At 48.5% G+C, this 14,787-nt stretch overlaps 1 protein-coding gene across 2 annotated transcripts in view; it reads right to left on the bottom strand.

The window, feature by feature from the left end:
• Nucleotides 1–950: 950 nt before the first annotated feature.
• LOC119014063 (retinoic acid-induced protein 1) overlaps nucleotides 951–14,787 on the bottom strand; it is a 61,218-nt gene continuing 47,381 nt past the window's right edge. Inside the window, exons 2-5 of one of the 2 annotated variants that reach the window (XM_037088968.1) lie at nucleotides 7,638–14,274; nucleotides 7,338–7,431; nucleotides 6,251–6,300; nucleotides 951–2,464 (exon numbers count right to left, since the gene is read on the bottom strand). In XM_037088968.1, coding sequence (XP_036944863.1) covers nucleotides 2,321–2,464; nucleotides 6,251–6,300; nucleotides 7,338–7,431; nucleotides 7,638–14,195 — 6,846 coding nt within the window. In that variant the 5' untranslated portion in view covers nucleotides 14,196–14,274 and the 3' untranslated portion in view covers nucleotides 951–2,320. The remainder of the gene's footprint in view (nucleotides 2,465–6,250; nucleotides 6,301–7,337; nucleotides 7,432–7,637; nucleotides 14,275–14,787) is intronic. The other variant, XM_037088969.1, reaches the window with a different exon arrangement.

Below are 14,787 nucleotides of genomic sequence, written 5' to 3'. Positions count from 1 at the left end.
ATAATAGAAACGGTTGCCTATGCAGTAATTTACATTTGAACAATAATACATGATAATAACAACTGTAAACCAAGTTTGTATAATTAAAGGGGCAATATGGAAGACTTTTTGTGGAAAACATCCACTGAAATGACAGAAAGAACATCTTTGACATCATGACGACTGTGTTTGTGTTGCAGACGCATTTGATAAAGTTAGCATGCTAACCTGCTAGCCTTGGCCCAGTCCAAAGCCAGCGCAGTGAACGCCACCAACACGCCTCCAGTGCCCTGAGCTCCCAGACCAGACCGCTAGCTGCACGGCTAACTGAGCCCTCTAGCTAATGGTAGCTATAGTCAGCGGTTATTCTGGTAATCCTGCCTGTATTTGTTTAGCGGTACAAATATCGACAACATGCCAACTTTTACATATTGCACATTTAAAATTTTAAAATGACGCTTAAATTTATACTTTTGCACAGCTGGGCAGGAGAGGGAGGTAAACTACTGATCCAAATGGCATTTCCATTGTGTTGATGTCGGTGCGTGTTGGTTCAGTAAAGACAAAAAGAGCAGGCGTTGGTCGTAGCAGCATTGAAAGGTGCTGGTATATTTAACATTGGCGTTACAAAAAACATTTCCAACAAAGTGATGCTGTGTCATCGATTCCAAACAGAAGAGGACATGAAAATCAATCAAAACGGCATGCTCCAACTCAAGACAAGTGACATTCCCAAAAAAGGTCGTTATTTTTTTCTTGTTTTTTTTCATCAATGGATTCTTTTAATAACATTTTATAAGCAATAACATATTCCGTTTTATAGAAAATAAACATCTCTAGGAAATACTATACACAATTATATTAGTACATCACATCTTACATTTAAACAGCATCAAATACTTATATACACCATTAAATAATGAGCTTCATAAAAGAGAAAGTTTGGTGTGGCGTGTTTTTTTTTGTTTTGTTTTTTTTTGCACTTTCTTTTATGCTCTAATACTTAAATATGTCTCCTTTTGATATGACCAGTACTCTGACTTGGCGCCCCACCGCTGCAGGGCGTTGTTACATAGCATGAGAGAGAGAGAGAGAGAGAGAGAGAGAGAGAGAGAGAGGCTACATTTTTGAGATACACGAACAGACAGGTGTGTGAATGGAAATCTCGAGTCGGATGTATATCTTTCTGCGCCGCTGCGTGAGGTGAAATAATCATACATGATGGTAATGTTTTAACAGTAATACTTCTGAGCTGTACATAGATATGACGTGAGATGACCTGGCCCCCCTCCCCCTCCGACTGGACCCTTGGAGCCCCGCCCCCCCCGAGCTGATCTCACAACCTGTCGGGTGATGATGGGCGGCGCTTACTGTACATACTGAATGTGCACACAGCTGAAATGGAGTAACAGTTTTTTTTTTTGTTTTTTTTTGTCCGTTTTTTCTTTTTCTTTTTTCTTTTTTTTTTCGGAATAACACAAAGCCTGACATATACCAAGGGTGACGCAATGATGTCGAATAGTCATAATGCACATCAAAATACATCTCTGAAGATAAGAGCATTATAATAAAATACGGCGTCCGCTTTTTTTTTCTTGACTCTTCAGTATCGGAATAATTAGAACCTGTAAAGCACGTCATCATGTACAGTTTCCTTCTTTTTTTGTTTTGTTTCTTAAACACAAACGCACACATTGAGATAGTACATCCAGTGGTTGGCTGCTGTTTTTTTTTTTTTTGTTTCATTTATTTTTCTTTTTTCGATGCGTGACATCTTGAATCGGAGATGAACTTTCTTCACCCGCACGGACACACGAGTGCACCAACACGCTGACGATGTGGCCTTGTAGAATGACAATGATTATCACACACACACACACACACACACTCACGCCAGCTCACGCACGTGCATACACACCTCTTGGCCCACGGACAAGGTGGCCAGAGGGATGCTCCTGTCCAATCAGTGTCCGCCAGGTGTCTGAATGTGATAGCAACCCATCCGAAGGCAGAACACACACACACCTTCCTCGCTCTGCATTTCAAACAGCCCCCCACCCTCCTTGTGCACTGGGCCCTAGGCGCATGGACTCTAAAGCGCAGTCTATCCTCCTGTTAAACAGTGCCGCTGCCTTCCAGTGAGGGGGGGAGCTCAGTGGAGAAAACACATTTTCCAGGCCGGGTTCAGGGAGCTGCTACTCTCAGCGGAGAACGTTCTCCAGGGTTCGTATTGCTCCCGGCTCCACCTCGGCGGTGCAGCGGCCTCCCACCCATCCCCCCGCCCCCCGTCCAGCCCCACTGGCTGATGTGCCTGTCCATCATCAGTCAGCATCGTGTTTTTTTAGGTACAGGTGGCTGTTGTCGGGGCGGCATTTTTGTTTGCCTTCGCTGGATAGGTGATGCTTGACCGGCTGAGAGGTGGTGTTGGTGGTGCAGGTGGTTTACTGGAATATCTTACAGGTCCTGCAGGAAACGGGAAGAGAGACTGACATAAATACAAACACAGAGAAAGAAGAGAGCACATGAGCTGAGTCAGACGTTTGGAGGCCTTCCTCCCTGCGCACAGAGCATTTCCTGTCATTAAAGGGGCGCTATGTGGTTATGGAGAATTTCAATATTTACAACATTTATGAGGTTATAATTGTTGTTTTTTTTCCTAACTGAATAAACAAGCTGTTCTCAGAGATAAACAAGGTTCCCAGAACACTGTCTGAAGCCAGACAAGTGGCAGGGTCCGCCACATACAGCTGATTCAGTCCTGACAACGAGGAGAGTTTGCTCATTCGGGCAATGGAGATCCTTTTCTCTTCTGAGTGTCTTCCCACAAACTACGCAGCGCACCTTGAGCAAACCTTACTGTGCGTCTAACCTGTTGTATAAGCTGAGCTCGCATGTGCTGTGTGTGTGCCGTACATGAGTCTTTGGGAGTGTTTCTGCAGACGTGAAAGCAAAGCCGGGCTGCAGTGTGCAGGAGTGGAGTGTGGAGACGGATGCAGCTGGCCAGTGAAGCAGCTCCACCGTGAAAGACACAGCAGGAACGCCCCCTAATTGCGCTGGTGGTGCTGCTGCTGCTTGTGGTGCTGCTGCTGCTTGTGGTGGTGGTGGTGCTGCTGCTGCCGGAGCACTTTTTCTCTCCCCTTATCCTCCTCTGCAGCCCGCCAGTATCTCCCATTCGCCCCTCTCTGCCTATTCTGTCTGAACTGCCAGTTGCCCGTCCTTATGGCCTGGACTCGGACCAGCAGCTTTGCAGCCTCTCCGTCTCTTATCTCCCCCTCTTCCCATCTCCCTCTTTTGCTTTTACCTTTGAAGTCGCCTTCGCTCTCTCCCCCGGAGCACCTCTCATTCTTTGACACCTTCAATCTCACTTGTTCCTCCGTCGCCGACTGTCTCTCCCTCCGCTGCCCCCCTTTTCTCTTCTCTCTCCGTCTCTTTCGTTCTGTCGCTCTCTGATGTAACTGCCCCCATTCGTCTTTTGTTCCCACTCAGCCGCGGCACAACAGCAGTTTCTCTCTTTCGCCCTGCCTCTCTGCCGGCTGTCTTCTCTCCACGACGCTCATGCGAGTACGTATGTGTGTGAGCTCGCAGGTAACCTTGTTGACAAGCTTGTGTGCGCATGTCATGGTGTGTGTGTGTGTGTGTGTGTGTCTGTCCCTCGGCTCCACCGTGTGCGCACACATTTCATCGATACGTGCGCTCCATCACCCTTAAAACCGAGCTCATGGGAGAAGATTTAGAGAGGGGGACCCATGGGTGGGGTGGCTGCGTGTTTCGTGTGTGTGCATATGTGTACACGTGTGTGTTCGTGTCTGCTCCACCCTTTGATTAGGCTCGGCTCTGCGCAAATTGGCACAGCACAGACCCACACACACACACACACACACACACACACACACACACACACACACAGACCTTCAGATCCCTCAGCTGATGACAGCTCTGCCTCAGCCCGCTAACAACAATCTCTCTGTGTCTTGCTCTCCTTTTTCTCTCCGTTTCTCTCATACTCTATTTCTGCCGCTCAGACGTGGGAGTTGAGGTGAGGAGAGGAGATGAGAGAGGGAGAGAGAGAGAGAGAAGAAGAAGAGAGAAAGAGAGGGAGAGAGAGAGAGAGGGAGGACGGGATGGAAATGGAAAAGGGAGCTCGCAGGAGATGAGAGGTGAAGAGAGTGAGAGACGGAGGGAGCTGGCGCAGCAGGGGGGCGCAGAGGCAAAATACGGGGGAACGGGGAGTGGAGAAGAAAAAAACGGAGTCAAGAGAATTAACGAGAGGAAGAGTGAGAGAGGGAGAATGGGCGGAGGTGGAGAGAGAGCGTGCGGGGAGGATAGCAGGCAGTGATGCTGGGTGGGGTGTTTTTGATCAACAGCCAGCTTTTCATCCCCGTCAGTCTGCACAGAGGAGAACAGGAAGGGAGAGAGGGAGGGATGGAGGGAGGGAGGGAGATGCAGAGAGGGGAGGGAGGAAGGGAGGCCACTGCTGCCTCAATGCACCGCTGCTCCCTGCTGAATGTCAGCATCTCTCCCTCTCTACTCCCCCCTAGCCCTCCCTCCCTCCCTCTCTCTGCATTTGACCTTCCTCTCTGTGCTGCAGCGCAAACATGCCGCCACCAGATGGCGTCTGTCTTAGAGGAAACCGTGGAGACCCCTCACATTAACACAGGAACGGTGACCTGATGTAGTTGCAGTGGTCTGCAGTCATAACAGCTGGTGTTGAGTGACAGTAATACACAAAGGGCACATAACTAAGTGTTTACACAGCTAGTGGTGGTTGATATGGGCGTAGCTTGCCAAGGTCATTGGGAACATATCGATTTTGGTAACGAAATATCCGTCAGTCCAAGATGAGATCCCGGCCTTCGTGAGTTACTGGCACGGCCGGGGTTGGATGTGGTACTTGATACCGGTGTGCGCTGAACACCAACCTGAACCCCTGTGTTTTCCCCCTTTGATTCTCTCTCTGTTTTACAAGAGCTGACAATTGTGTTTTCTGCCTCCGCACTGTATCATCTATCTAGCCATGGTGCTGCTGCTTGTGACAGCAATGTGTGAACTCAATTTTTTTTTTCTGTGCTGGGGAGAGAGATGAAGGGGTGGAGCAGAGGGAGGTTGGGGGAGAATTAAATAGGATAGGGAGGGAGAGGAGGGGCGGGGAGAAAACAAAATTGAGACGCAGAGTGGGTCTCAGAGCAGAGAGACTATGAGGGTTCTAAAGGGAACTTGTACAGAGTGTACTTACATCTTTAACTTAATGAAAGTTAGCAGCATCACAGCATCATTATACTCAGTTACAGGTGAAAGTCCTGAATTCAGAATTTTAAAGTAAACTTATTCGCATGAAGATACTTGAAATCTGTTTGAGAGGCAGGGGCAAAAACATGTAAAAGGGCATCATATGGACACCAGCACGCAGAAGTTGTGATATACTTAGTGCAGAGAGGGCACTCAATCAGGTTTGCCCACTGGAAGGGAATCATAGAGGGCACTTTATCATGTTTTATCTACCAAATAAGCATCCAAGAGGGCATTTGTGCTGTGTTTTTTTATCTTGTTTTTTACATGGGGGCACCTGCATCCCCCCTGAGTTTGCCAGTGCTTAATATACTTGCAGAAAGAAGCATTTCAAAATGACTTATATTGTATGAGTGGATTATAATTATAAAGGCATTATGGAAACTCATCCCTTATTGTTGCAGCTGGTAAAGGCGGAGCTCATTCTAATTACTTTACATACTGCTGGGTAAATTCATACCCTTTCACTAAGCGAACAACACCAAAATAAACACAACTTCCTACTGTTTTACTTTGTTTATATTTGGCGGACCCTGCCACATTTCTACCTTTCTAGTGTAATTACTTCATTAACAATGTAAATATAAAAAATCTGAGTTTGAATTTCTTCTCCAGAACTATGCAGTATATAATAATCCATGATGACCTGTGATCTGCTAAATCTCAAATTATTTGAGAGAAGTACAGTATTTGCCTTCAAAATGTAGTCGCAAAAAGGAATCAAGATGTAAAGATTCAAAATACAAGTACCTCAAAAGTGGATTTAAGTACAGTACTTGGGTAAATGCACTGATTTCCACCACTCCATGCAGGCTCTGTCTAACCCTCCCTCCCTTCGTCTATGCATGAGTCACTGTTAAAGCAGCGTGCAGTAATAATTGGGTGTCAATCAGCAGAAGTCCGCTGAAAAGATTTTTAAACCCTCAAAATGGATCATTTAAGGACTGATATGCAGCGATTAACTGGTAGGCTTTAATTTTCTTACCTCGTGTTTAGGACATTTGATGGAGAAATCATCCTCGTGGAATGTGCAGCCTGAGGCCCAGAAAGAGAGAAAGAAAAGCAACGAGAAGGACAGAATAAGCAACGGTCGCATGTAGACAGTAACAATAAATGAAACAAAAAACAAGAGGTGAATACACGCAACAACAACCCCCCCCCACACACACAGAAAAAGCCAGATAAATGACAAAGAGGTAGGGTTAAAATGAAAAATGAGCAAGAAAAGAGGCAGAGAGGGAGAGAGAAAGCAACAGAGGAAAGAGAGAGACTGAGTGGATGAGTTGTGGTGCAGGCAGGCAGGCAGTCAGATATGGCTGGTGCACTCAGCAGGATTAAAAAAGGGCCCCTGCTCTGCTCCCTGTGCTGGCTAGGCAGACGTGGCAGGCCTTCTAATCCTCACACTGTACTGCCTTGGCATCAGGTAATTTAAGGCGAACGCCACACAGCACATGTGCTGACATGCACTTTTATTGACAACGACCAGGAACACACACACACAAAAGCAATCACAGAAGAGAACGTTCGTTGGCAATGAGACACGAGAGTGTTTAAGCAAGCATTCAGGCAGGAAGGCACACACGTAAATGCATGCAACAAACAAAAACACATGCACATTCAGTCCCCAGATGTGAGGATGGATGGATGGAGCCATGGGGGTTGTGGTCAATAATCCACACATGCACACCATCCTCCCTCTATCTCTTCCCTCTCTCCCTCTTGCACACTCCGGGGTCCCACTTTCCACTCATCATCCCCTTTATTCAAAGCCCCCCCCCCCCCCCCTAGCACTCTCAGACATCTCTCCTCACACTCAATAATGTTACCTCTTGATGCATTTCTTCTCTCATTTTACCAACATCCACTTTTCCCTCCCCTCCCTTTCTTCCCTCCCCTTTCATATTTCTTCCTTTTGCTACCTGCTTTATTTGTAACCCTCCCCATTGCCCTCTAAACCCACGTTCAATTTCCCATTCCCAATTTCCCTTCACATTTCTCCTCCCTATTCCCGACTTTTTCTTCCCTTTTCATCCCTTGTTGCTCTCTCCGTCTCTCTTGCTGTGGTCTCTTACCTATCTCTTTGGCGCAGACATAGTGGTATTTATGAGAGCAGCCTCTCCAGCAGCAGCTGAGGGACGCCCCCACAATCTGGCACTTGTAGCAGCTCTGGGGTTAGTCAGACAGAGGGACATATGGACCAAGACCAATAAAGAAACAAACAAAATTGACCCACAGAGGCACACGGGGATAGAGAGAAGAAAAGGAAGAAAAAAGGTGAGGTTAGCAACAATTTCTCAAAGAAGCTGCACACATTCTTAAACTGTCTGTACATGGTATCTCATAAGCATCAATGTTGATGTTTGCTATTGTACCGTTTGGGACGACTTGCAGGCAGCCTCCTTCAGTCCATATAGCCTCCCAGCTACCATAATGACCCCCTTGGTCCAGATGGCACAGTTTTCATGTGCCCAGTGCTCCTTAGCCTCTGCCTCCACTTGTAACCTTCGGAACATGTTGTTGCTGCCCTCTTGGTCACTTGAGGCCCCCGAGCCTAAGTCTTGGAGCTGCTTGATCCTCCTGAACCTCTCCCGGAGAGTTAACCTTCGTGGACCACCCTCCTGACCCATTCTTTCCGTTCTTTCTGCCCTTCGGTGGCGCCAGTGGTGTCTGCTACTACTGCCCTCTTGAGCGGATACTTCTGTGTTGCCCTCCTTTTCTGTGCTGCCCTCATCCTCCTTCTTTGATGAGTGGCCTGGATCATTCGTGCTGCTACCATCATTTTCCTCAGTCTTTTCAGACTCTTCCCTGAGGGATTCTGCGTGCCTGATCGTCAAAAGTTTCCTAGGAACTCCATCCTCTGTGTAGTAGGGTCCACACAGATCACCAAGGTCTCTGTAATTTGCTTGCTTTCCACACAGGCTACATAAAAGACACCTCTCAGTTAGATTTTTGTTTACAAGGGGTCCCTGTAGCATGGCAGCAGTGTGTGGCACTCCCTTTGCAACTGTGAAGGGATTCCTCATTCTGAGTATGCCCTTTTTTCTACGTCTCTGAAATATTACTGCATCCTCAGGCTTGTTGACTATAGCACACCAAGATGAAAAGTCTCTGGAGTTGTTAATCCGTACATAAGGACAGAAAGACAGTTTAGAGTTTTGATGAACTGGTCTGCGCCTGATTCTTTTCACAGAAATGATCTCAGTCTGTTTTTCTGATACTGTCACAACAGGACCCACAATGCAAGTCTCCTGTTCTTCCATCTTTTCCTTTTCCCTTCTTTCCATTTTTTCTTTTTCTCGTTCCTCTTTTTCGGCCCCTTCACATCCCGCAGCCCTTACCACTGCCTCAATAACCTCGATGGCATCTTTCATCCCAGGTTTTGGCCCAGGCTTTTTGTGGACTTTCACTGGTTTGCCAAGGATCTGCTCAGAGGAGGCTTTGCCATGCTTCCTCTTGGCCGGATTTGCTGATGGTTTCCTGCCTCTCCTAGGTTTCTGAATGAGTTCTGTGCTGGTTACCTGGGGGGCTTCTGTGATCTCATCTGGGCTGATTGACAGAGGTATTGTGGACTCTGTGCTGGTTTCTGTCTCTTCCATCTTCTCCTTCTCCTGTTGTACTACTGTTTCAATATTGGTCTCCTCGACTGTGTCTGTTTCTTCAAGGGGGCCTTGACCTTTTCTCTTCTTTCTCCTCTGCTTAAGGTGCATCTCATGGTTGTTCTTAATGGCCCTCTGCTTGGCTAACCTTGGTGTTGTTACTATTAGGCTCCCCGCTTCTAAGGCTACTACTGAGGCATCTGTGCTCTCCACCATGGCCCATCTCTTCCTTTTAGTTCTGGTGGACTTAGTGGCAACAGAAGATACATCGTCTGTGGTCTGTTGTGTCCACTTTCCTGGAGGCCTGACTTCTGCTGGGGCCTCCATTGAGCTCAACATCTTGTCAGCTCCAACATCAAGCTGTGCACCTTGTTTGATGTTCTCTTGTCTTATTTCATCCTTATTTACAACCTCCTCTGCCACCTCTTTTCTCACCTCCTCTGGGGTTGATACCTCTTGACTCACCTCGTTCTTTTCTTTCTCTTGTGTCTTCTCCTCTTTCCTCACTTGCTTCATTACTTCTTGTCTCAACTCCATGCTTTTTACTTGTCCCTCTATCACCTCAGTGCTATTAACAAGTGTCGATGTCACACCTTCCTTTAGGACATGTTGTGACAAAGTCTTTGTTGTCACATCGTCAGTCAGATTACTTTCTATCTGGGGAATTGGAGGGTGTTTCTTTGAGCTGGGAGATGTAATTTTCTGCACCATGGCTTCATATTTCTGTCCTCTGCCTTTGCGTGGTGGGAGAACTTTTGTTTTAGTGGGGCACTGAGGAGGCACCACAGGCACATCACTGGTCATGTCATTCTCACTGATACTGGGAAGAGTGTCTTTTGGTAGGGAAGTGACCACAGGGGCTTTCTTGGGTGGCCCTCGCTTTTTTTTGGGCCCCCGGACAGCCTTCTCTTTCGGTGAAGACACAACCTGTTCCAGCAGGGGAGGTTCGGGTGGTATTGGTTTTGGTTTTGGCTTTGGACCCCTCTTTTTCTTTACTGGCATTGTAGAGGGTTCTGGGCTAGGTTTCCTTTTTACTGTAAGAGATGTCTTTTCTTCAGATTGTTCAGTTGGGACTGGTGAGGCCAATGGTGCAGGTGGGTCTGCTGGAACATCCTTGTTTTTGACTGCATTAGGAATGGCAGTTAGAGTTTGTTCCACACTAAGGGACTCCTCTAACTTTGGAGACACATCACTGACTTTTAATTCTGTTATTGTGTGGGGCAGAATAGCTTCCTCTATGATTTTCTCTTTTTCTTTCGACAGCTTTTCTTGCGAGGGCTTTCTGGATCTCAGTACCATGTTCTTACTCTCCTTTTCTGGTGCCTTTGCCTCATGGTTTGCTTGTTTTTCTTCCTGGTTAACTGGTTTTACATCCTGGTTTTCTTGTGATATTGTAGCTTTTAGGCTTTTCCTGCCCCTACTCAGCATTCCTGTCAAAGGCTGAATGGGTTCTTCTTGCACCAGCTTGGCTTTAGAAACAGAGCCTTTGGGGCGACCCACTGGGGCCTTAATGGGTGCTGTGTCAGTGGGGGGCAAAACATCTGCAGGCTTGGGTCCAGGCTTAGGTCCTGGTTTTGGGCCAGGTTTTGACCCAGGTTTTGGGCCAGGTTTTGACCCAGGTTTTGGCCCAGGTTTTGATCCAGGTTTTGAACCTGGTTTTGGTCCTGGTTTACGCTTCAGAGGAGTCTCGAATTTCGGTGACAGCTCTGGTTCATTTGGCACAGGTTTTGGTCCTGGTTTAGGTCCAGGTTTTGGCCCAGGCTTTGGTCCAGGCTTTAGGCCAGGTTTAGGCCCAGGCTTTGGACCTGGCTTTGCCCCTGGTTTTGGCCCTGGTTTAGGTCCAGGTTTTGGCCCTGGTTTGAGCCCAGGCTTTGAACCTGGTTTTGGGCCTGGTTTTCTCTTCACATGAGGCTCAACTTTCGGTGGTAAGTCTGGCGCATTGAATGAGCGAGTGCACATTCTTGAACGAAAACCATCAGTAAGCATTTTGGGTGTCTGACTCACAATAGACTCCTGATGAGCAAGGTCCATTTGATCTGAGTATAGCACAGTTTTGCTAGGGGGCATGCAGGGTTTCTGTGTAGGTGAGGGGGCCCCTTCCTCTTCCTTTTCCCCCTCCTGCTCCAAGCATAGCTGTCGTCTGATTGCCACACCTGAATGCATGATTCTCCTTCTGCCCCTGGCATGCTTACGTCCAAATGCCCTTGGCTGAGCAGATGGGGCCACAGGCTCTGGCTTGGCCAAGGGAGTCACAGCACTAGCGCAGCTGATGCCTGGCTCCATGTCCTCATCACCTTTCTTTGGAGAGGGTGGAGTGTCTGCCCAGGAGGGGGCTGAGGGAAGTATCGACTTCCCTGGGAGCTGAGGAGAGTCTGGCTCCAGCACTTTAGCATCACTGTGATCAATATGATCCCTGGCTGGAGCTGGAGGCGTTGCCTTATCATTGAGGGCTGAGAAGACTGGCATAGCGGACTGAGGCTGAGGAACAGTGTCACCAATGGCTGATTCCCTCTCAGAAGCTTCTGCTGCTGCTGTTGCTGCTGCTGCATTTGGATGGGCAGGCGCCCCGGCAGACTCATTGTCAGCATGGAGCTCAGTGCTCTGACTCTCTGTCCTGCTGCAGAGATCTCCAGGAGGCTTCTCTGCCACATCTCTATTATTCATGTGCTCCTCAGTCGATGTCTGACTGTCTTTCTCCCCCTCCCCCAATTCTTCTGTAACATCTGCAGACAGAGGAGGAGAAAGAGTATGTTGCTTTTGTTTCTGTATTTCATCTTCTTCCTCCTCATCTGCCTCCTCCTCTCCTTCTCCCTCCTCTTCGTCTTCCTCATCTCTGCTCTCTCTCTTGTCTGAGTTGCTCTCGTCTAAGGTCTCTACGTGGGGGGTTGGAGAGGTGTTCTCTGAGCTGTCCTCCTTCTCTGTAGAATATTGATCCTGTTCAAGGTCAACCCTAGAAATGAAAGGCAATGTTTTCACTGAGCTCTCAGAAGCAGTTGGGGACTCTGATTTAAATGCCTCTGATTTCATCTCTTGGCCAAAGTGTTCCTTGTGGCTGGAGTCAGAGAGAGCTGCTGGGGACTGTTCAACCGAGTCTCTTACATCAGGATCATATTTGCTCTGGACCTCTTGGTACACCGTCTCCTTATAGCAATAGCTTTTTTCTGTCACCTCTTTGTTTACTTTGCTGTAGAGAGCTGGGCATTTCTCTTCATCTGACCATTTCTCCAGATTCTCCGTCGATTTTGTTGTGTCTGAATCTCTATCATGGTCAGGGTTTATTTCTGTCGTCATCTCATCTTTGTCAGCTGATTTCTCTGTCCAGGCGGATTCTTCAAAGTTTTCTTTGACGGGCTCAATGATATGTTGTATATCCGAAGGGGAATCCCTTTCTTGTTTCATGGGACTGGGGATTGTAATGCTTGTAGGAGACCTTTCATCACCGATGCTCTTCACTGGAGTACTCATGCCATCTCCACCCTGCCCTGACTGGCATCTAGTAGGATCAGGGGTTAGGTTGTGCAGACCTGAGTCCCCAGACCTGGTGGACATATCATCTGGAGATGTCATGGAACATGAAGAGGCTGTATCCAGGCTGAGCTGTGTGGTAGTGGGGGCCTGTGCGGGACTTCTGCCCTGACCACAGTAATAGTACCCCCTCTCCAATTGTTCATCACTACTGCTGGAGTAGCCTCCCTCATGTAGTTCCATGGGCATTGCTTGGTGCTGTGGTGTAGAGTAGGGGTCTTGCATGGGGCCAGCGCCAACATTACCACCACTACCATCTAAATATGGAGGACTTTTGTACTCCTCACCCTTTTTGGAGGATGCTCCACTTCCAGCACTGCTGTTGCTCCCTCCACTGTTGCGCTTACTGCCTTTCTTATTGGCCACCAGGGCCTCTGAAAGCAACAGCTGCTGGACATTATTAGAGATGTTCTCTACCTGAGAGGTGAGGGCATTCAGGCTCCACAAGCTGGGGTTTGACAATAGCTTCTCTGAAAAACGTTCTTTCATTGTGGGGACCTGCGGTGTGGTGGTATAGCTGTGAGAGGCTGCATGTGGAACATTGGGTGAGGGGTGTGAGCGTGGTGGCATCAACATAGTGTTGGTGCTAGCTTGCTCCTGCATACCAGCAGAAGAGGATGAGGAAGAGGAGGCTGCCCCAGGGGTCATTGGTGGTTGGCTGTACTGAAATGATTCTGGATTGGTCATTAGTGGTGAAGGGGTGGAGCTGTATGACGGGGAGCGCCCTACGGAGCGTGCAGGGGAGTGGCTTGAGGAGGGGCTACAAGTCTGGTAATACTGTTCTGGTGATCTGACAGACAGCTCTGACAGACAGTAGTTTTGCTGGGGTTGGCTGTAGTGTTGGTACTTAGGGTGGGGCTCCTGGGGGTTGGTCATGGCCTGTAACGGGGGCTGCTGCTCGTAACCTCTGGATGGAGGCTGCTGGTAGCCGTAACTGTTCTGGGTTGACCTGTAACCCCCCTGCTTCAGATTGCTGTGGCTTGTCATTTGTCTGCCATACTGGGAATTGGGGGGCATATTGTAACCTTTATAACAGTGGGGCATAGGGCTGCACTTTTCCATGTATGGCGAAGGAGAGGGTGAGTGCTGGGGGTAGTGCAGGTGACTCTGAGGGTACATGAGAGGGGAGGGGGTGGGGTTAGGTGGATGGGGTTGGTGGTGGGGGCTGGTATAGGCAGGGGTTGAGGGCTGGTGGCACTGGGTTTGGGAGTGGCCTAGCATGTTCTGGTCCATGTACTGGGAGGAGCCCGGTGCAGGGGTGCCACCAGCCTCCATACGCCCCACCATTTCTTGGTCATACTGTGCTAACTGGGCTGGGTCCTCCCATTTCTGCTGGAGGTGGCCCTCGCTCATATACTGGGCTGAGTAATTCCCAGGGCCCATGTGGTTACCATAGCCTTGTAAGTGCTGACTGGGGTTTGATGGGGGCACTTTGCTTCCTCTATAAGATTTCTTTGCTTGCGAGGGTGCTGGGGCCCCGTTTCCACTCGCATTTCCTCCAGTGTTGCCTGGGTAACCAGGGTAGGCTTGCTGGCTGTAACAGTCCTTGGGTCCTCCTCCAGTCCCTGGTCCTCCTGCAGGAGGCATGCTCGTGGGGTTCGCCAGTGAATGAGCTTCATAGCCTGACCTGGTGTGACCTGGACCTGGGCCTGGACCTGGATGTGGACCTGGACCTGGGTGCGGGTGCTGTGGGTGGGGATGATGTGGGTGTTGCCGGTAGGTCTCCAGGCGGGATAATTCATGGGGCTCCTGCTGGTAACAGGGTTGGTTGCTGTGGTAACCACCGCTGCGCTCACGGAAGGACTGCATCACTCTCTGCGTCTGTAGCCAAGGCAGGAAAGGGGGAGGTGAGGTGAGACGGGAAAGGGGGGAAGGGGGGTTAGGGGTTCTGAAGGCAGGGAGAGAGGGGAGAGTGAGAGAAGAGAGAGAGAAACGATGATGGTTAGTGCAGTTGAGCTTGGTTTATCCATTCTGCATTTTCTCCCTTCATATTTAGTGTCTAAAGCTGTTTTAACATTCACCTGTTAAACATTCAGTCAAAGCAAAAGTCTCACCCTCTTTGAGAACCACTGAAGATGATATTTGTCACACTCAGCCACAACAACATTCATACATAATCAACATACACAGGTGGGCACATCCCACTTAGATACAGTATTATGTATATTATTCATTTGCAAACACAAATATATTCAGTTGCTTGGCATTATTTGACTTTGCAACTATAATTTTGCCACAGCACTAACACTTTTCATAGCACTTGTCCAGATTCGAAGACACTGTACATATGTGTGCTTATGTGCATTATTTTTATGTGTGTGTATGTATAAAATGGCCCCTCATTGGCTCTGGATCTGTTTTTAGCCACTGACGATGCAGGGGCAGATGTGCGATGCAGGCC

The sequence above is a fragment of the Acanthopagrus latus genome, chromosome 23 (assembly GCF_904848185.1).
Source record: "Acanthopagrus latus isolate v.2019 chromosome 23, fAcaLat1.1, whole genome shotgun sequence".
NCBI classification, from domain to species: domain Eukaryota; kingdom Metazoa; phylum Chordata; class Actinopteri; order Spariformes; family Sparidae; genus Acanthopagrus; species Acanthopagrus latus.
The sequence above is the reverse complement of the archived record's forward strand: the minus strand, read 5'-3'. Positions and strand labels throughout refer to the sequence as shown.